Consider the following 22664-nt stretch of genomic DNA (forward strand, 5'->3'; position numbering starts at 1 on the left):
AGTACCTACCATCCCCCAAAACACCATTAATATCACGGAACGTTACTCTAGCGAATTCGCCTTTAACGAAGAAAAACTTAAAATAGCGCGAATTTCGACGTTAGTGAACTCCATGCTTACACGTCTATAACTGTTGAACGCAATATCCAAACTAATCATGCATAGCGTCATTTTTTAGGCTATGTCAAGACCTTTCAAAGATGTGTAGTATTGCCAGATACGAGCTCTGTAGTGCTTTATACATAGGCGCGAAATTCAAAAGACAAAAAGGCGGATATTTGACAACTTAATATATTAAAGCAATGTCGCCGTCCCCAATTTCAAAATCAAAATAAAACGATTGCAGGCTGTAGCTCTACTGAAAACTCTTTACTCTTGCATTTTGTGATTTGAAATCAATGTCAGAAGATGACTAAATTGTGACCGATTTGTGAATTGAATAGAGTGTAGAAAACATAAAATACAAAACAACACAAAACAATTGCTTCAAAAAAGTTGATGAAATGCACTCAGATAAAATAATTAACTGATATACCCAACGTCCCAATACATGTACTTCCCATGCCTACTGATCCATGCCATACAGACTACTTTTCGATACTTGACAAATGTATACTTACAACATTCGAAAATTTGCGTCGTCTCCTTTATTACCGAAGACAGATACGGAATCATTGGAAAAATCCAATATATTGGTAGGAATCCATCCTTCTTTGCCATTTTCAGTTGAACCAAATAATCTCACATACCACCTATGAAATAATCACTTTTACATATTTGGTCACTTATAATATAATTTAAATAGTATAGTATGTACCTCGAGTTAAGCTCTGGCTTAAAGTCACGTAATTTCTCTCTGAAATTTATAAATTTTGTATTATTTAATATCTCATAATTTTTCATGTACCTCGAAAACGCATCGCCCTCAGTTGTTTTTAAAATTTCCACTAGATCTCCTCTAGATAAAGATATTGAATCGGGTGAGTCCGCCAAAAATTCCTGATTTATTACTAGAATGTTGTCAATCTAAAATAAATTAAATTTTAATAAAAATGCTGTTCGTTTTCCAGTTTTCTAATTCACGTATACAAATTATTTATTTATCTCAGCTAAATTCACACTAATTTGTTCAACAATTGATACAAACAACCGACTAATCGTGATAGATATGGGGTTACGTAACCCAAACATTCAAGATAATTAGGCTAACCTCCAACCAACATTGTAAAAATAGATAAAATCGGGTAATAATTTCACGCCATCCCCACATAACGGTTCCATTTGAAACTACTAAAGGATTTTCCAATAGGAAGGATATCATTTCTAAGTGTCGTTTCGGCCATTTGTCATGATCAACAATTTGTTTCCTTGTATTCAGTAATGCTTACAATTTCAACCTGATTCGAAGCGATCTGAGTGTTGTTTGTCAGAGTGGAAAAAAATAAATAACAAATTTAAATAGAATTGAATTCTAAAAAAAAAATTCTGTTCTAATAACCAATCACAAAAAAACTAAACTAACAGTCCATTTGTTGCTTGATGTTATAATATTTATAGTCTGACATCAGACACTCCTGAGCTAGTCTCTTAGCAGTTAGCAACAAACTGATAGCACCCTCTAAACGCAAAAGGATATCTCCGAAAGCGGCAATGAACTCAGATAAAGAAAATTCTGACACTGATCAATCAGAAAAACAGAGGAAAATCCGTCAAAAAGCAAAATCCATTTCGGAAATTCCACTTCTCACGCTCAAATCACAACGCATAGCTGGCTGAAAACTCTCCACCAGACAATGTTAATAATATTTCAGCATTCATTGACGTGTTTATTCGTACAGCTGCAAAACCGCCACCAATTTTTGTGGTTAACGTAAGTAATAAGACACGTTTACTTTCAAGGCAGAAAGAGATAGTGATGGCTTAGAAAAGTAGTACGAACACTCACTGATGTTAAAGTAGACCTTCACAAATAAGTATCAAATGAAAGAGGAGCGGGCGTATAAAACAGAGTCTTAATTATATACTTTTCATGTGGAATACATCAAGTGTGAGCTTGCCAAGCATGAACAAATAGTTTTTCACCTCACTAATGTCAAAAATTATATAACAAAAACACCAATGTCACTATTTTTTATTGACCTTGTATCCAGCGTCAACAACAAAGACATTTTCGAAGGCTCTGTCATGCAATTGTATGTTTCGAACCACCAAGACAATGACCTAATCCAGGGGCATAGATGCCAAGATTCATCTGATTGAACTGAGTCGAAAGAAAAAGCAGTCTTCTGCGGGCACTGTGGAGAAGAGCACACTGAATCATACAAAGGCTGCAAAGTACACAAGCAAACAGCCCAACGATTTTTTTTTAATTACAAGGAATAAACCATCAGTCCAGTAATCAATAAGGAACTCGGTCTAAGGCAATATTACGATTGTCCTCAGGATTAAAAAATGAATACACATATACCCTCCTTAGACCCATAGTTTTCGAGTTGTTCCTATTTAAAGTTCAAAAATTTGTAAAAGTAATGCTCGTTATTTCACTATGTTGAACCCACTTTTCACACATTTTTTAATTAATATATATTTAATTACACTGTACACATTCAAATATATCGAAAACTTACACTAATTGTGTATTTTTTAAGAAAATAAATATACTTTAAAAACTATTTTGCATATTCAAACTTTCAAGAGAAGTGCAGAAAGTAATTCGGAACAATGAACACCACGGTGTTTGACGGAGTCTCTCTTGGACGGCGGTGATGTCAGCCGTAATCCTTATATCGTTTGCCATGGTCGTTATTAAACGGGAGGATCTCTCATCCGAGGCTGTTTTTGTCTGTTAATTGGAGGCGTTTTTTACGTGGCGAGTCCCAAACCCAGCGCACAACCCTGTGTGGGGGATTATTCGCCTTCTCTCTTCAGCTCGCCTTCAAATGGATGTTCTTAGACTAACCAGAGAACACTTTGTCGTGAGCTGCTTGAGCCATATGTTAAGAATCGCTTCTGGCCTCTCCCAAGTGAAGGGCAATCAGAGAACTTTCCTCACTTGCGTGACCTTCTACACATGACTCCATTCTCCTGTTTTATTTTTGCATTTGCTCATCACTTAAATATTGTTTAGCAACCGCCGACCTCTTATTTTTATTAACCTTACTTATGTATGGCTTACGACGTGCGATTCCTCTATGAAAACCAGCACTATTCACCACATTCCTTACTGTTTAGGGATCTATTTTTTTTTGGTATATTTAAAAAATTGATAAGTATATGTATGTATCTGAACATTTAACAAAATAATTTAAATTTTAAGTGTGCTTAAATCGGCTGTTAATAACAGCCATTTCTATTTACCACAGGATAACCGAAAACACACGTGTTATCTTGTACGTGAATGGTTATTATGGAATTAAAAATAACTCCATAGATCCCGCAATTACCAGGCATTAAACCTATTCAAAATATCTGAAACTTTTTTGAAAACCATATTCGAAAACATCAAGTTTCAAAAAAATAAGGCCAATAAACTAGATCATCGACTTAGTGGGTCAAAATATACGGAAATAATACTAGAAACCGAGTGGGGAGCATGTGTCGACGTCTCGGCACAATAATTGCAACAAAATGTAGGCCAAAACCGCTTAAACTTTTGTAATTACTTTTGTATTATATAAATAATCATTGGTGTATGTAAACCTTTTTGATATGAATTAGGCGCATTTTAAGCTTTAGCATTAGTTTTTTTTGTTTGTGTAAAAAAAAAATATTTTGATATGCTATATTTAATGTTAAATATACATATCTTGAAATGGATAGAAAAAAACACAAAATTTATTCATTTTAAAAGAAATAAACGTGTCATAATTTAATAGAACTAGGTGTATGTAAACTTTATTGGTCCACTGTAAGTAAAAAGTAGAAATAATTTGGCAAAAATTTTTACTATTCCATATTTATTTTATCCAATCCTTCAAGTATGATTCAATTTCTATGTTTCTAAAATCATAAATATTTACAGCAAACAATTTTAACATTTGCGCGGAAAATGTCGAACCAAAGCAGTGACTGGCATGAGAAGACCGGCGACTGTGGAGACGAGCACGAATTAAATCCAATGTGTGAACTCGGTTACCTTAAATTTCGTGAATCTTTGTCAGTGTTTTTTTAACAATTACTTTCGTACTTCCTGATTTTTTTATATATTGAAAAATGAAATTAAACAGATTGGACCCTTTTTATTGTCTTTTGGTAATATAAGACAAAACAGCATTCATAATGACAAAAAATTTCGTGCAGGGCACATTTCCTTCAGCGGCATAACCATGGGCAATGTTGTTTCATCGCTGTCTCGACAACGACTGAACCAGTGAAGTCTAACTAATTCCAGTTTGCGTTTTAGCCAAAATACTTAATTTTACTAATTTAAATTAAAACACCCAACATTTATTACGATTTAAAGTTGCTACAAGTTGGCCATTTAGTATAGTGAGTAACTTGTAAATTTTTCTTTTATGTTTTTACGGTATTTTAAAACAATCGACTTTCGACCTTTCAATACTTAATAAAGTGATTTAAACTTTTTAGCGCTCAATTAAAATTGTTTAATAAATTTCAATTGAAAATAAATACTATGACATCATCGTATACATTAAAATTTTCAGTTTTTTTTAATTTCATTGTATTACATTATTTTTGTGATTTTGAAAGACGGCAAAAAATATCTCTATTCACACATCCTTTTGAATTTCAAGGTGGCCGTTCCAGTCGTTCAACTTTCGAAACGTCAAAACTATCCATTTCAGTCAACTGTCAAAGTCGGGTAGGAGAGTTGGGAATGTATTTATCTCTGCTAGTAAGCCTCTATCAGAGATGAGTCTCTGCTTGTGCAATGCTCGATAGCGACCAGAGATAAAGAGATGCCTAGCTCTCCTGTCATTGAAAATGAGAGAGCCGCTCACATACCCAACTTTAACAGTTGACTGGATCTGCTATGTTTTGACATTTCGCAATCGGAATGATTGGAACGGCCAGATTGAATTTCTACCAAAAATATGTGAGCGGAGGCATTTGAGCCCCCGTTCAAGATCGCATAAAAAAAATTTGAAATCAATGAAAATTAAAGAAAATGCAAAGTGTAAATGTATTTGACCAAATGTTTTGTAATGTATTGCATCGCTCCCGTTCAACTCTGATTCAACTAAAATCTGCTGTAAGTAAGTTAAAACAAGAAAAAACGTTAACTTCGGCTGCACCGAAGCTAATATACCCTTGACAGATGCATTTCTTTTAGTGACTATGTGTTCAGTTTGTATGGAAGCTATATGCTATAGTAATTCGTTCTGATCAATTTTTTTGGAGATTATATTGTTACCTTAAGCAGTAATCCATGCCAAATTTCGTGAAGATACCACGTCAAATGTGAAAGTTTTCCATACAAGCCCTTGATTCCGATCATTCATTTTGTATGGCAGCTATACGCGATAGTTAACCGATCTGAACAATTTCATCGGATATTACATTGTTGCCTTAGAAAATAACCGGCGCCAACTTTTGTGAAAATACATTTTAAAATCTGAAAGTTTTCCATACAAGAACTTGATTCCGATCGTTCAGCTTGTATGGCAGCTACATGTTATAGTGGTCCGATATCGGCAGTTCCGACAAATGAGCAGCTTTTTGAAGAGAAAATGACGTTTGCAAAATCTTAAAACGATATCTTAAAAACTGAAGGACTAGTTCGTATATATACAGACAGACAGACGGGCATGGCTAAATCGACTCAGCTCGACATACTGATCATTTATATATATACTTTTTAGGGTCTCCGATCCTTCTTTCTGGGTGTTATAAACTTCGTGAAAAACTTAATATGCCCTGTTCAGGGTATAAAAAGCGCTTAAATACACACACAACACATAATATTATAAAAAGAAATTATGTTCTAGTAAGCAAAACCCTCTTTGGAAAGCCCAAAGCCACTAGTAGATTCCAGCATGCCTCTAAGACAGTTGAGTGGTAATTGGGTACGTTGTGATGCGGAAAAGTCAAATTGCTTTGCAAATCACCTATGTAGAAGAGGTATTCCAACCTAACTGCCCAAAGAACAACTTTAAGTTACCACCTTTGCCCAGTACCGATAACGAGAGGCTTGTGCCTAATGGGATTTCTACTTCTGAAGTTACTAGAGTCATAAAAGAGCTAAATCCGAAAAAAGCATCAGGACACGACAATATTATTCCAAATATACTAATTGAGTTACCAAATATTGTTATAACAGTGCTCTCCTTGGTTTGGATACTATCCAATTTCGTGGGAAAAGTCGCCGATCAACATGATAGATAAACCTGGGAAAGACTTAACACAGTTGTATTCCAACAGACCAATAAATCTTTTTCCTTTTATTTTTAAAATATTTAAAAAAATGTTACTATCAAAAATGTCTCTCCTCCTCCAAGAAAATAATATAATACCAACGCACCAATTCGTTTTTCGTGCAAAACATGACACTGTGGAGCAAGTAAATAGAATTACCAACGAAATCAGGAAATCATTCGAGCACAGAGACTTTTGTTCAGCTATTTTTCTAGATGTAACTTAGGCGTTCGATAAGGTCTGGCATGAAGGCCTTTTATGGAAAACCAGAAACGTTTTACCTTACAAATTACATAAAACTTTGGAGTCATATTTCAGAAACAGGAAATTTACAGTTAAATTAGTAGCCTTCATGTCAGAAGAACGAGTAATAAGGGCTGGTGTACCTCAGGGTAGCGTTCTAGGTCCAACTCTGTACATAATATTATATATACAGCAGACATTCCAACAGCTACTAACGTATTGACATCAACTTTCGCGGATGACACAGCTCTAGTAAGCCGTAACAAAAGCCCCATCAGAGCATCAAGAGTATTAGAGCAGCACTTGACTTTTGTCGAAGAATGGCCAGCCAACTGTGGTATAAATATTAATGAGCAAAAATGCAAGCATGTTACATTTTCGCTAAGACCAGAAACGTGTCGGACAGTTAAAATAAACAATGTTATATTACCTCAAGCGAATGAAGTAACTTATCTTGGGATTCACCTGGATTGAAGGCTCACTTGGCAACAACACATAGCGAGTAAAATAACTTGCATGAAGTTAAGAGCAGCAAATTTTAATTGACTTTTAAACAAAAATTCTAAACTTAGCCTAGACAACAAAGTCCTGCTATACAACGCAATCATAAAACCGATTTGGATGCATGGCATTCAACTGTGGGGTACGTCCTGTACAACCAACATTGATATAATAAAGGTTTCAATCTAAAATGATTAGTTCAGTTACGGTTGCACCATGGTACATGCGTAATGAAAACATGCACAAAGATCTTGATATTACTATGGTAAAGAAGGAGATAGAGGACAGCAGAATGAGATATATTTCTAAACTTCGCTAACATCCAAACCCATTAGCTAATGTCTTGGCCAATTTCTGCAAACAAAGAAGAAAAAAAAGTGATCTACCAACCTACTAGAGAGCAACGTTCTACCAAACAAGCTCAACCAAATGATTGAGCTTCTTTAGTTTTAAATAGATTTAAAATTTGAATACTTTTTGTTCGGCCTTACCAAGCAGATTCAATAAATAAAGAAATATTTAAAAAACTATATAGTGTTATTTGCGTATGCCGGCATATTTGGCATGGTAATATAAAATGACTCGCGTACCTTTGCGTCAAGGGATGAGATGTGGAATTGCTTTAAACATCAGTCGCAAATATTTTCTTTTGAGTTGTTGAGTAGTGTTATTTGTTTCATTGCAAAATATAGCAGCAGGTATGTTCACAACCAGTGAGTGTTCAATAAGATGATCAATAAAAATATCAACTTACCAAAAATTTTTTCTTCAAAGCTCTGGGGGTTTCGCTATTCTCTAGCTGACCCGTTTTTATTACGATAAAGACCTAAAGCACAAATCAGACATGCCAGCAATCATGCTATCCTGACTTGTTCGAAATCGTTGCGACACAAATATCAGTAAAAGCAAGCTTTACAAGAAAGATGATTTGGCGCTGCTGGAAGAAATCCAATAAACTTCAACTGAAACCACACACGAGTTGTTTTGAAAGAATGGTTACCACAGCATATATCTATATATATATATTAGAAGTGCAAAAAAATAATATGGGGATTCCCTTACGCTTTCAAACGCTTGCCAGGTGCGCGGATTGCACTGATTTCAGAGTCTCCCCATTTGTGCAATGACACAACAACCAAACACGCGCAGAAAAATATTTGCAAAGGCTGTAAAATATGTTACACCAACGTCTATGTTAGTTCTCGTGCAATGACACGTGCTTAAAAAAATAATTGCACACCTGTGCTGTCATACGAGTACTACATTCGCCGTTAAATTGTTGAATAAGGTAAGTTTTAAAAAGTTTCTGTAATTTCTACTTAATTTATAACGATTTTTTACAGTTTTAATAAAAATTAATGGGGAAGGTACGCCCCAGCTAAAAAAAGGCCAAATTCAAAAGTAGAACTACAGTGCTAAGATAAGTTGTAAATGTAAAATTTTTCTCCGATTCATCCATAGTTTTTCAATAGCCATTGTTATCTAAAAGATTAAATGTTTGATTTTGCAAAGTTTACAAAAATTAAAAGGACGGCGGAACGAATACGATTCTTGTGGCGCCACGATTTGAGGGTATGTACGGCAAGAGGAGGTCTTCAGGATTATAAAATGTGTACTCAAATACCCTCCTTAGACTTATAGTTTTCGAGATATTTGTATTTAAAGCTCCACAATTACGACAATCACTAATATTGCCACATATTGTGTTTTGAAAAAGTAATCAAAAAATTTTCTGTTTAACATAAATAGTGACAATGGTACAAAAGGGTTTTTATTTGATTGGTATGGATTTTGTATCTTATGTTATTTAATAAATAAGAATAAAACAAGGAAGCAAGGGCTAAGTTCGTTTGCAGCCGAACACTTGCAAGAATCTAAGCAAGGGAAATACCTTAAGAAGTGAGACGTCAGACCTGACCTGACCTGACCTGAGAATCGAAATCCAAGCAATTTTATATACATATACATACTATATATAACTTTTATGCTGACAGGCACATAATGTTTGTGAGAAAAACGAAAAACTTTATATACATATATTATATGGAAGTTGGGGTAGTATACACCAAATTTTATCTATTTTTTCCAATACTGCATACTGTTAACATGTCACATACTAATAAGCTAATCATATAGAGAAAAGTCAATCGGATGTTCGAAAATCCTGATATTAGTTATATGAAGGATAAGTCAAGTTTTCCTAAAATTTATTTATTTTTGGCACAAAGATGCACTGTTATCAGTGAAACACGGTAGCTCATCTTCATTGAGATAACTCACATATTGACCGATATCTTTATATTAGATATATGGGGACTAAGGGAAATTTCGGACTACTTTCTGCACTGGCGGTATTTACTAAGTATTGTTTAATTATATTTTTCTCTATTTTTTAAATAATGTTTAATATATAATCCATATGTATGAAACTAGAGTTCATTTTGAACCATTGTCGCTTTATATCTGTAAAGGTTAAACTGAAAATTTTTTTATTATTTTTTAAGGATACAAAGTATGGCAACACTTTTTTTATCATAATTTTATTATAAATGTAGTTTTTAAAGTATATTTATTTTATAAAAAATACACAATAAGTGCAAATTGAATATATTTCCACCTGTACAGTGTAATTAAAAATGTATTAATTGAAAAATGTGAAAAGTGGGTTAAACATTGTGAAATAACGAGCATTACTTTACAAATTTTTGAATTTTAAATACAAATATCTCGAAAACTATAAATCTGAGGAGGGTATATCAATATAAATTTTTTAATTTTAAGAACCTCCTCTTTCCAACCGTACGACCAAATCGCGGCGCCAAAAGCAGCGTATAGTCCAGTCATTACAGTAAGTTCACCTCGGAATTCGATATACCCATTTATATGTCTGTAAATACTTGTATATTGACACCCTAAAGTTGTCTCAAAACCTACATGTGGTAGGTATACCTTTTATAGGTGTCAATATACAAGTATTTACAGACATATAAATGGGTATATCGAATTCCGAGATTCTTACCTAATTTAAGCTTAAATGACTGGACTAGTAGTCTATTTCATCTTTTGTTAATATTGCTGGGTGTAAAGGTTATGTTTTGCTGCTGCTATATTGTTTTTCATTTCTTTAATTTTTTCCTCTAAGTACCTTAATTTATTCAACTGATCATTAAAGAAAACATATTTCGTTATTTTATTTCACTGTTATCTCTTTGCACCTGGTTCAATGAGTTCAATACTTGCTTCCTGTCGTTTTCTACTGTACTCTTTAGTTGAAACAGACTATTATTAAAATGGTTATTTATCGACATTTGTTTATTTTAATTGATTATCTCATTGTGACTATTTTCTTCTTCTATCTTTAAATGTCTTCTATATCTGGCTTGTCTTCATCGTCCATTATACCAAACTACCATTTGTAAGTTCTGCCTACTATGTTAATGAGTCTCTCTTCCTCCTATTTTCCTTTTCTATCTTGAGCAAAGATTTCAATTAGTACTTTCTGCATTTTATGGAAAATATTTATAATATATTTACGGAAAATATATCCACTCCGTTTCCATTTATATGTCTTTTAAATATTTCCTTGTTCTCTTCTTCTTCTGTTGGGCTTATTTCAATAATTTTTCTTCCATGAAGTCTTTGCATATGAGCTTAAGGGCTATATGTTAATATAATTTCTTTTTCTTTAATTGGAAAACGCTCAAGCAGTTCTTCATCTGCTGAATGAATTGTGTCTGCCAATTCCAGGTTGGATTCATTGTCGTTTCCTACAACAATATTTTTTCCATTTATGTAAGTATTCTATTTTAAAATTGTATTCCTGTAATTTCAATAGGCATTTCTGATGGCTTTGAGAAAAATCCTTTGCTTTATATTTATTAGCTAGAGATTTTATTTGACCATGATCGGTAATAATTTTAAATTTTGTGCCATAAATGTACGGCCTGAAATACAAGTAGGATATTGAATATAAGTATAACGGCTAGAAATTCTTTATCTGTTGTAGCATATTTCTGTTCATGGTTATTTAATGTTCTGGAATTGTAGCACACTGGCTGACCTTGTTTAGAAAGCACTGCTCCTATTGCCTACTCACTTGGATCAGTTGTGATAGTAAACTATTTATCATATTCAGGGAATATTAAAATTTGATGTGATAAAAGTAATGTTTTCAAATTTTCAAAAATAGTTATGTACTGCGGATCTTTTGGATTTATTTTATAACCTTATTTAAAATACTTTATCATGGGATATGCTACTTTCGAATCTTCTTCTTAATTGGCGTAGACACCGCTTACGCGATTATAGCCGAGTTAACAACAGCGCGCCAGTCGTTTCTTCTTTTCGCTACGTGGCGCCAATTGGATATTCCAAGCGAAGCCAGGTCCTTCTCCGCTTGGCCCTTCCAACGGAGTGGAGGTCTTCCTCTTCCTCTGCTTCCCCCGGCGGGTACTGCGTCGAATACTTTCAGAGCTGGAGTGTTTTCATCCATACGGACAACATGACCTAGCCATAATCCGCTATCTTTTAATTCGCTGAACTATGTCAATGTCGTCATATATCTCGTACAGCACATCGTTCCATCGAATGCGATATTCGCCGTGGCCAATGCGCAAAGGACCATAAATCTTTCGCAGAATTTTTCTCTTGAAAACTCGTAACGTCGACTCATCGGTTGCTGTCATCGCCCAAGCCTCTGCACCATATAGCACGACGGGAATTATGAGCGACTTATGGAGTTTAGCTTTTGTTCGTCGAGAGAGGACTTTACTTTTCAATTGCCTACTCAGTCCGAAGAAGCACCTGTTGGCAAGAGCAATCCTGCGTTGGATTTACAGGCTGACATTATTGGTGGTGTTAATGCTGGTTTCTAAATAGACGAAATTATCTACAACTTCAAAGTTATGACTGTCAACAGTGGCGTGAGAGCCAAGTCGCGAGTGCGACGACTGTTTGTTTGATGACAGGAGATATTTCGTTTTGCCCTCGTTCACTACCAGACCCATTTTCTGTGCTTCTTTGTCCAGCCTGGAGAAAGCAGAACTAACGGCGCGGGTGTTGAGGCCGATATATCAATATCGTCGGCATACGCCAGCAGCTGTACACTCTTATAGAAGATGGTACCTTCTCTGTTTAGTTCTTCAGCTTTGAAATCGACAAAGAGGTGGTGTGTGTCGATTCTCCTTTCACGGGTCTTTTCCAAGATTTGGCGCATGGTGAATATCTGGTCGGTTGTTGTTTTCCAGGTCTGAAGCCACACTGATAAGGTCCAATCAGTTTGTTGACGGTGGGCTTTAATCTTTCACACAATACGCTCGATAGAACCTTATATGCGATGTTGAGGAGGCTACTTTCGAATAGTCTTTATAAATTTCCTATAATACCCTGTAGCTCCCAAAAAAACTTTAAGCGGTCTCTCCGTTTTTGAAAGTTCTAACTCTTTTATTGCCATAATTTCTGTATTGGATTTAATTCCATCTTTTGTTAATGTATGCCCTAACAATTTCGTTCCTTTTTATAGAAAGCTACATTTGCTTGCTTGAATTTTTAAATTGTGATTCGCTAAAACCGCGAAAAATTTTTCAAGTGATAGAATATGCTCTTCCAAGGACGTGGAAAAGACCAAAATATCATCCAGAAAAACCAGACAAATTTTGTTTATGAATTCTCTTTGAATCTCATTATTCATTCTTTAGAACGTGGCTGGGACATTTTTAAGCCTAAAAGGCAAACGGACGTACTCATACAGTCCTGCCAGATTAACGAAAGCTGTTTTTTCGATGTCCCTTTTTGTCATTAATATTTGGTGATAACATTTGGCTAAATCAATGGTGCTAAAGTACTGTGCTTTGAATAATTTGTCCAAAATCCTATCAATATTTGGCAGAGGGTATTTATCATCGCCATCGACTACATTTTTGGATTATTCTCTGACTTTCTAACTCATAAATTAGCTTTCTTACCTCTTCTTCGTGTTTTGGTGGTAGTCTATAGATTCTTGAATTTATTTGCTGGTTGGTTGTGGTCTTCATCTCATGTACCACAGTTTTTGTGTTGGTGAGATTATGCCCCTCTTTGTAAAATAATTTGTAGTATTGGTTTAATAGAATTTCTATCTTACTTTTTTCATCTGATTTTAGATGATCAAGTGCAATATTTTTTTGTTCACTCACTGAATAAACCTGTTCATGAACAGTTTTCATATGGAAAGGAATCATTGCTCCATGTTTCAAAGTGATATTCACTTTTTCTATATCAATAGTTTTAAAGTTTTTGAAAATAAAATCATTTCCTAATAGAAGATCGATGGTTTTTCAAAGCCTATTTTCAACCATCTCATCCTAGCATTGTGAGGGTATTTAAATTCTAGTGGGCGGTGTCTTAACTCTTTCGTTAGTCGTTCGTTGGTGAAATAACATTCAGTGCACTAATTATTGTTTAATTTTTTTCTAGAACCGGTAAATTACAATGTTCGAAGCCTAATTTTTTCATAATACTTATGGTAAAGCCGGGGCTACCAATGAACACCATTTTTTATTCAACAGAGTAATTGAAATTAATATTTTATTTTGATTTTCCGAGGCTAATTGGTAAAAATTCCTCGTTGTTATGCGTTTCCTCTGTTCTGCTCACAGCATCAACATCCATGATTGTTGGGTCATTTGAACGTCTTGTTTGCCGACTGCCGTTCTGTATATTTTGTCTTACAGAATTAACGTAACCGTTCATATTACGATATTGATTTGTAAATTGGCCTGAATTTTCTGTCTGATAATTAGTTTGACTCTGTGGATTATTTGGGTATTATTTTTTTTTGTCCTGAAAAGTTGATATTTCTTTGGGAGTATCGTCCCGAACTATTTTGTGAATAGTAACGATCATTGTTTTGCTCGCTAATATTTTGTCTCCTAAAGTTGTTTATTCTTTGATTATTGTTATTTCGGTTACTATTAAAATTTCTTTCATTCTGAGCAAATTGGTCTAAATTTCTAAAAAAGAAAATAGCTAAAAGTATAGGATTTAAATTTCCATCGTCCAGCCCTATGAAATTCTGGATCGTATTTGTCATGTCTGCCCATGTCGTTATATTCCGTACCATATAGGCGAAAGTCCCTGCTGCAAGTTGCTTTACCCTTTGTATAATCATTCCTAAAAATATTTCTTTCATTATAATATCCATTATTTCTTCCCGCTCTAAGCTTAGCGATGTCGTTGGTCAAAGTCATTTGGTTTTTTGTTGACCTAAAGTGCTGTTTTAATCTTATTTTGCATGTATTCCAATTTTCTGGGATAAAATTCAATGTTAAAAAATTTTTTGCCGATCCCAAAATTTTTAAATCATAAACTACTCTAAATGCTACCTGTTGTTGTCCTGCATAATCAGCTAGCACCCTATCAATTGCCTCAACAAACGTCGGTAAATTTTTTGCATTACCTTCAAATGGCGTTAAGTATTTTAGATCATTTTCAATTTTCTGCCTAATACTAGTTTCCTGCTGTGCAGCATTTTGTCGAAGCAATTGTGTTATTGCTGGTAAACAACGTTCAACGTTTAACATTTCATTTTGGGCCATCATTTTTATATATACATATTTTTTTATGCGAGATTATATTTTTTTTAATTAATTTGTTTTCAAAAATTGAAATATTTTTATTAAAAAAAAAATGTATCTAAGTATATCAAAAAAACCAATCTATATGCTTTTTAAGTTGTAGAATATTGAATTTTAATCATTATGTGGAAAGAGTTTTTTCTTGTTATCATTATTTAAAATATAAATTTTCTTCCAAATATTCCATCTGTTTTCTTCCAAAAATTATCATATCATATATTGTAATTTTTTTTTCCAAATCTTGTGTTAATAAATATTTGCGATCTTTCTTTTGCAAAAAAATTTGTTCTTCTAATGCATCTGTGTAAGAAGTTATGACGGAATATGTGTGAGACTCGAGTTAGTCCAATGAGTTTTGTCCGACACTGTACATATGTATGTATATCCAATTCGAAAAATATTCGAACAGTAGAGTAGAGTTGTAGATACTTGACAAGTTGAACAAATTGAATTAAATATAAATACATTTTTATATAAATGTTTGAACATTATAAATTGAATTAAAGTAAGTTTCTTTTATGTAAAATTTTTAAATTAATAAATGTAATTATTAAAAACTCCAAATGGGGACTTAACCGCGATGTGTATTCGTACATATGTATGTGAGCAGTACCTGTTGCTATAGCTGCCTGTTTCCGCTGCTTGTACAGTTGTTTTATTCTTAGTGTTGCTGCTGTTGATATAGTGTTACGGTTTCTTCTCTTAACCGAATTAGCAAATTGATACAAGTAATTGCTTTGGAATCAAGAATCAGACTGACTCTGCTATCAGATCAGCAACTCAAGTCTGCTCCAAGGTGTGGGTGTACTGCACATTTCAACAAGCACAATATACATACATACATATATCGAGTCTGCTGTTTTGGTCGCGTGCTGGCGGATCATGCGATGTGACTTACAACAGCATGCCGTTAGTTGATGTAACCTGAGATGTAACTCGCGTGAGTCTTGTCAAGCTGTTATGTTAGTTTTGTCGGGATTGTTTGGCATTTAATCATGAAAAAACTTATGCTTGAACAACGTTTACAAATCGCACATCTTTATTGGATAATATTCTTACATTCATTATTGGATAATATTCTTGCATTCATTATTGGATAATATTCAACCACGACCATCGCGCAGCAAAAAAATATAAAGCATCCGCGGCTGAAAGTGTACACGAAGACTCTAGAGTGTCAATTTGGCTTCGTTCGCCGAAACTTGGACTGATGTATGGAACGACTTGGCGCATTTTACGTCGAGATCTTAAATTGAAAGCGTACAAAATACTGCTTGTGCCATAACTGAAGCCGCTCGACCTTTCAAAGTGATTACGCTTCGCTCTATGGGCACTTAAAAAGTGCCAAGAAGATACGACGTTTTCGAGCCAAATTTTGTTCAGCCATGATTGTCATTTCTAGCTCAATGAATATGTAAACAATCAAAATTACTGCATTTTGGACTAAGAGAAACCTGTACAGATTCAAGAGCTTTCATTTCATCCAGAAGAAACAACGCTTTGGTGTGGTTTGGGGCCGGGGGAATCATCAGCCCATAGTTCTTCAAAATTGATGCCGGTGAGAATGCAACCGTCAATGGCGACCGTTATCGCGCCATGATAACCGACTACCTGAGGCCTGAAATTGAAACACGTTTCGGCAGTTACCAGTCGAAATGCTCAAAGGATTCAACGAAAATTGAACTCACTCACTGATGGACCATCTGAGACGTAGCCGCGGCCTATAGTTCTCTTTCAACTTCAAAGAATAAATGCCAAATAATGTTATTTTGAATACTTCCCCATTAAGTTTGAATTTCTAGTGTTTTTTCTTTAAAAAAGTACGGAAGTAGCTTCTAAACAAATACATGAATTGTTTTGCTATTTTATTGTCAAATAAGGGTAATACTTATTTCTTTTCGTTGAATAAACTTTGAGGCAGCACATTTTTCACAATTTTTTCATAGTTTGGTGCTTTAGGTTACCTAAAAACAATTCGTCTATCAACACAAACTTTCGGAACAGTTATAAGCTTCATATAATTTCAATCTTACATTAGTTGCCGTATTGGAGGACCATCAAATATTTCATCTGTGCACTTTGCTTTATAAAGCTTCGGAAATTTTCTACAAGTGTAATTAAAGCAATATTCTACACGTTCACCGCCATAAAACGATTTCTAACATTATCACTATTTAAGTTCATTTTGAGAAAAAAACTTTACCGTGGATGTTACAGCATCCCATTCACTTCTACATACTAGAGGACTATAGAGATTTCGGAAATTTTATTAATAACAACTAACTGCTTTGGATTCAAAAATAAGATGAGCAATAATATTATAAACAAAAGCGCCATCAATACCATGGATTCAAATATAAGATAAGCAATAATCTTAAAAACAAAAGCGCCATCAATACTTTCATGAAGAAATTCGTAACCACTGCACATGAAAACATCAAAATTTGGTAAGATATGCGGGGCAAATTTTTTGTGTGGCTGTGTAATACATGACATTCGACAAAAGGCAGATCTCTAATTGCATGAATTTGGTGTATTTCAATACATTTGCTAGTGTAGTAATAAAAACTTTTTGCAAAACGTTTCACAAGCGAATACTGTAATTTTTTTATAAAGTACTTAAACCTTATAGTGCTTCTCTGATATACAAGTATAATAAATATATATTTATGTACAACCCCATAATACAGTATATATTTAATAGTTTCAACTAAGTTTCCAAAAATAGTCACAAATTTAACGTTTTTACAATTTAAATTAGTTTTTTTCTGATGTCGCGTAACGATGTTGCTAAAGATAAAGTGTTTTGTAAGTTGTATGAATCAAAAATAATAATAAGATCGTCTTTAACATAAAAACTGTTTAATTTCTCAGCATCTCGTAGGCCAGGGATTTACACATACCTGTGAATATTCGCCTACACTCACTAATGCATATACATATGTACATGTATAAGCTTATGTTATTTATTTAGAAAAATATTTCACATCCGTTTTTATATTTAATAAACGTATGTATATATGTATATTTGTAAAACAAATATTAATTTTCAGATGAAGTTACACATTTAGGTTAACATTTGCGACCGATTGCGAAAGACTAATATTAAATTTAATAAAAATGTTTTTCGTTTTTACAAGCTCAATATCAAACATATTTCTAGTTTATATACTTACACTTTCCATTTTCTCTGTTTTTATGTGAAGCAAGAAGTAATTTTGTAATAATGTACTCAGGCCACTAAAAATATAATATTGTATGTTTATGAATAGTAATATTGCATAATAAAATGTTTTGAAACAATAAAATTTTATTTTTACTATTAAAATAAGAAACTACCAAAAATTTGATCACAATAATTTCAGTCTGTCAAGCTGTCTTCATTTTATTATATGCAATTTTTTATAAAACAATATATGTATATGTAACTAGAAATATAATTTCTTCTCGCAAAATCGACTGACCGAGTTATTTTTTAACTGCGAAGGAAAGCATTCCCGCTTTGACAATTGCACTCAGTGCAGTGATTTCACATATAATACATGTCTTCTTTTAATATCTATTTTTAAAAACACAAACACTTTTATCAATGCTAGTATTCACTCTTACACAATTTCAATGCACTTCGTTCGACATCCTCTCGAACACTAATTCTCCAAGTCAGCCGCAATGTATTTAAACAATTGAGCTCATTCGGTATATGTACATATGTATGGATGCAACAAACTTTAAGGTTGTCTTCACTTTGGAAAGAAAATCGTGGAACATATTGTATTTGGTTTGTGCATGTAATACAAATACGTAATAGTTAAATAGCTATATATTCATAAATCTCAATCAGTTACTAAGAAAAAAAGCTAAATAACTGGATTGGATCCAAACATTTAGATCGCTCGCAAGTAGTGTGAACTACATACATATACAAGTATTTCGATGCGAATAAAGATTTACAGCAATACCTCATGTCTTCAAAGAATTAAAGGCGAGTGATATACAAGTATATTGATGTCGTCAAAAGTCGGAATTTTAAACTAAGCTCCCTCACTTTTGGTACCAAATTCTCTAAGACACCTACTCCACTAATTTCATGGCAATATCCCGATCAGGAAGACGAGATGAATTCCCTCTGCTTTTCAAGTCAACCAAATATATTATAAAACAAGCAAGGAAGGCTAATTCGGGTGTATACTCTTACAACTTGCAAGAATCAAAGTACGAAAAATTCCTTCAGGAAAATATTGGAGTTGTGGGTAGTACATATGTATTAAGGCGGTATTCTATGTACTCTAGAATTTTGAAAAATTCGATTTTTTTCATATATTTAAAGTTTAGACGTTTAGACCATTAAGAACATATCCTCTAAAGGATTTTTAAAAATTAAAATTATTTTAAGAGCTGCAGTTACTTTAGCGACGCAGTACCTAGCCCGGTTCGGCAGTATCGAATTTTTTAAACGCGTTTTATTTTTTTTTTTTCTTTCGCGCTGTTGTTAAATCGCCTATAATCGCTTAAGCGGTGTCTACGCCAATTAAGAAGAAGAAGAAGTTTTTCTCGAAACCACTTTTTTCCACACGGTACCGGCATTATCTCAAGTTCTATGAAACCGATTTACTTGAAATTTTGTGTGAACCTTCTTTATATAATCCTTTATCGTTCATATAAGCATCGTGTCAAAATTTTTGTTTTTAATATTTAAAAAAAATTCAGGAATTTCAAAAAAAAAACGTAAAAAATGATTTTTATTTTCAGGCAGTCGCCATTTTTCAAAAAAGTTTTTTTCGTGTTCCCTGAGGTAGGGACTATAACAGCATCCTTACTGATTAAGAATTTCTTTTAATTTTTTTTTTTCAGACCACCAGTAGAGTCAGGATCAATGTCACCAGGATGCGCTATTTTTTTTACACCTTTTAAACTTCTGAAAAAAGCCATTGGCCGTAGCAAAAGATCCTGCATTGAAAGACTTTGAGAAGAAGAAAACATAGAACCCTACTTACAAAATATGTACATATGTCGATGTTCAAAAATAAGTTTCCGCAACCATAGAATTCTTTGCTTATGAGGAAAGACGGCGAAACTTTATTTCACACGGCCCCATTTCCTATGCTTAGTGAAACGAATCCGCAGAGTCTGTCCAATTAGGCGCTAAAGATGAAATATTGGCGATTGGGAAAAACTCAAAAGAATCAAGACGCCTGAAATTGATTGTATATCAAATAGAGCCCTGAAAAGTGAGATTGTTATTCGACTCCTCCTATGGGGGCACTCAGGGCTACATTATCTCAAGTGGATTACTGCAAGTCTCGACAGGGTGTTAAGAATGCTTCAATCAAAAACGTGAAAACAATCGCATATGTGGATGACCTCATAGTGGCAGCAGTGGCTAGATATCTAGATGACCTTCGACTTAAATACAATGATAGCTTAAATCGTCTGCGTCAATGGTTTGCTACCATGAGATTAGAGCTGACTGAGCACGAAACGGAAGTTTTGTTCGTAAGCACAAGGTGAAAGAAAGGGTATCACTCACAATAGGGGGAGACGAGATTACTTCACAGCCGCTACTGAAGTATTTGGGAGTATTATTTGACACCAATTTAAAATGTAAGGAACACCTGCCGTATACTTCCGGTAAAGGAAATAAAATCTATAATGCTTTATCCAGAATAATGGCCAATAGAGGTTGTGTGCGTTCCAGTCGATGAGCTTTAATAGTAAAAGCAATGGGTTCCATAGTTCTAATTCGACACATTCATTCATGGATTGATAGACAACTTGGCGACCTACACTTCCATTTAACCCAAATACTGGGTTCCATCACTATGTATGGAGTGCATAGAAGATTTTTGTAATTGCCTTAAATCTGATTAAAGCTAAACATGCTCAATGTTGTGGTTGACCCTTTTTAATACGTTTTTATTAGCTTCAGTTGTATGTTTTTTGTAACTTTTTTCAGTGGTACTGAAGCTTAGAATATTTGAGCGACACTGTAAGAAGGCGATCACAAGTTTAAGCAGCTCACCCAAAATATGCGCTGTAAAGTATGCAACGTTTAAATAAAAGTTTGAACATTTGAATAGCATACATTTGTGTATACTCAAATATATATCCTTAAAGAAAGTATATATGTATATCGTGAAATTTTAAATGCAAAGACGTAGACAACAGAAATCTGTGGTAACATAAACATAAAATAACAGCACAACAAAGAAAAAAATTCAAACAATGCGAAACACATGACTTTTAGGTAATAAAATTTAGTTTTGCAATTGCAAAGCTATGCTTATAATAGAAGTTTTGTAGTAAAAATTCAGGTGCTTACCATCAAGACGCCCACATTAAACATCTCCGCAAAACAACTGCAATGAAAACTCTTTTACGCAAGCGTCCCGTTTCCATATGTACTTTTCGAGTCGACCACTTGAAGTGCTAGTTAAGAATAATAGAAATGGATTAAGCCTTACCGTTTACTGTGTTGGTTTCCGCTTTGACATCATAAATATCAGGAACATATCAGGTATACAATGAAATTAATCAAAACAGTTGAAGTGCACGGTTGTGTTAATTAAAAATTATAAGCGAAACATGCTACATGTTTATAGATTTTCAAAAAGGCTGTGTTCACAAGTACGCCAACATGCAGCAGAAAGCGTCAGAATCAAAGGAAGCCAGAGAGACAACATGCCATAGTTAATATTTTAACTAATTTGGGGTTTCTCACATCAAACTAAAAAGTGAAAAATTAATATAGTGTAAAAAACTAAAAGCACGCTTTTAAAGCTCATCAAACTAAAAAGTGAAAAATAATTCTTAGTATAAGCTAACAATAATATTGAACCAAAGATTCGTGTATTATTGTAAGAAAAGCGTGGGGTGATTTGTGACATTTTTTTCATATATCGAGCATCGGCTTTATCACTGCATTGTATAGTAAAATTTTATTGTCGAACCTAAGTTTAGATTTTTTAATTAAAAGCCATTTTAAATTTGCTGCTCTTGTTTCCATGCTAGTTATTTTGCTAGATATATGTATGGGAGTCGTCTGTCGAGTGCATGCGAAGATAGGTTACATCATTTACTTTTGGTTCTACGATTTTATTCATTTTAATTGGCTGTTACACTTTTTGTCCTAATGCGAATGTAAAATGCTTACACTTTACATTTATTCGCCAGTCGGCTAATAATTCTTCGACCGAAGCTCAAGTACCCCTGACGCTCTGATTTATTACAGCATACGGTTGGAATATCTGATGTAAATAAGATATATAGTACATAAGTGTCGGGCCTAGCACACTTCCCTAAGGTTCACCAGCCCTTATCGGTACTTTAACAGTAGATTTCCTACTTTTTAAGTAAAAAATCCCTTGTTGTATACAATGCGAAAGGTAATAATGTTTAATTTTAAAATTCATTCAAGCCTCACCTTATAAAATGCCTGAGTACATTTGGGAATATTGCTTAAGGGTACTCTCTGTACTCAAATGCCTTCTTAATTTCGTTAGTAATTCTATTTACTTGTTCTATAGAGCCATGCAAAAAACTATATTGAAGGAAAGAGATAGTAATACTTTTTCAAATATTTTGGAAAGAGAAGGTAGCAGACTTATTGGTCTATAAGAAGAGATCTGTTGCCTTTATCCATGAATTTGTATAATTACAAGTTGAGTTCCAAAGTTAACAGGACTTTTTGAATCTAGCGCCCCCTGGTAGCGCCTTCTATATGTCGGTTTGTTAGAATTTGCTGTCTTTATCGATTGTCCAGTGAGAATTTCATGGCATTTCATTGATTGAAAGTAAGAGCCAACATTAAATTTTGTTTTAAAATTGGTAAAACTTTTACCGAAACGTTTCAATTAATGAAACAAGTTTATGGCGATGATTGCCTATCCCGTAGCAGAGTGCACGAGTGGTTTCAACGTTTTCAAAGTGGTAGTG

The 22664-nt window shown here is 33.9% G+C and overlaps 1 protein-coding gene across 5 annotated transcripts in view; it reads right to left on the reverse strand.

The window, feature by feature from the left end:
* LOC120771358 (obscurin-like) overlaps positions 1-21442 on the reverse strand; it is a 63111-nt gene extending 41669 nt beyond the window's left edge. For 2 of the 5 annotated variants that reach the window (XM_040099316.1, XM_040099312.1), the window contains exons 1-4: positions 21052-21442; positions 908-1026; positions 818-856; positions 621-752 (exon numbers count right to left, since the gene is read on the reverse strand). In XM_040099316.1, the coding sequence (XP_039955250.1) occupies positions 621-752; positions 818-856; positions 908-1026; positions 21052-21075 (314 nt within the window). In that variant the 5' untranslated portion in view covers positions 21076-21442. Of the gene's footprint in view, positions 1-620; positions 753-817; positions 857-907; positions 1027-17908; positions 17973-18196; positions 18413-21051 lie in introns of those variants that run through there. The other 3 variants (XM_040099314.1, XM_040099315.1, XM_040099313.1) reach the window with 3 other exon arrangements.
* Between the last annotated feature and the right edge of the window lie 1222 nt (positions 21443-22664).

The sequence above is a fragment of the Bactrocera tryoni genome, chromosome 3 (genome assembly GCF_016617805.1).
Source record: "Bactrocera tryoni isolate S06 chromosome 3, CSIRO_BtryS06_freeze2, whole genome shotgun sequence".
NCBI classification, from domain to species: Eukaryota; Metazoa; Arthropoda; class Insecta; order Diptera; family Tephritidae; genus Bactrocera; species Bactrocera tryoni.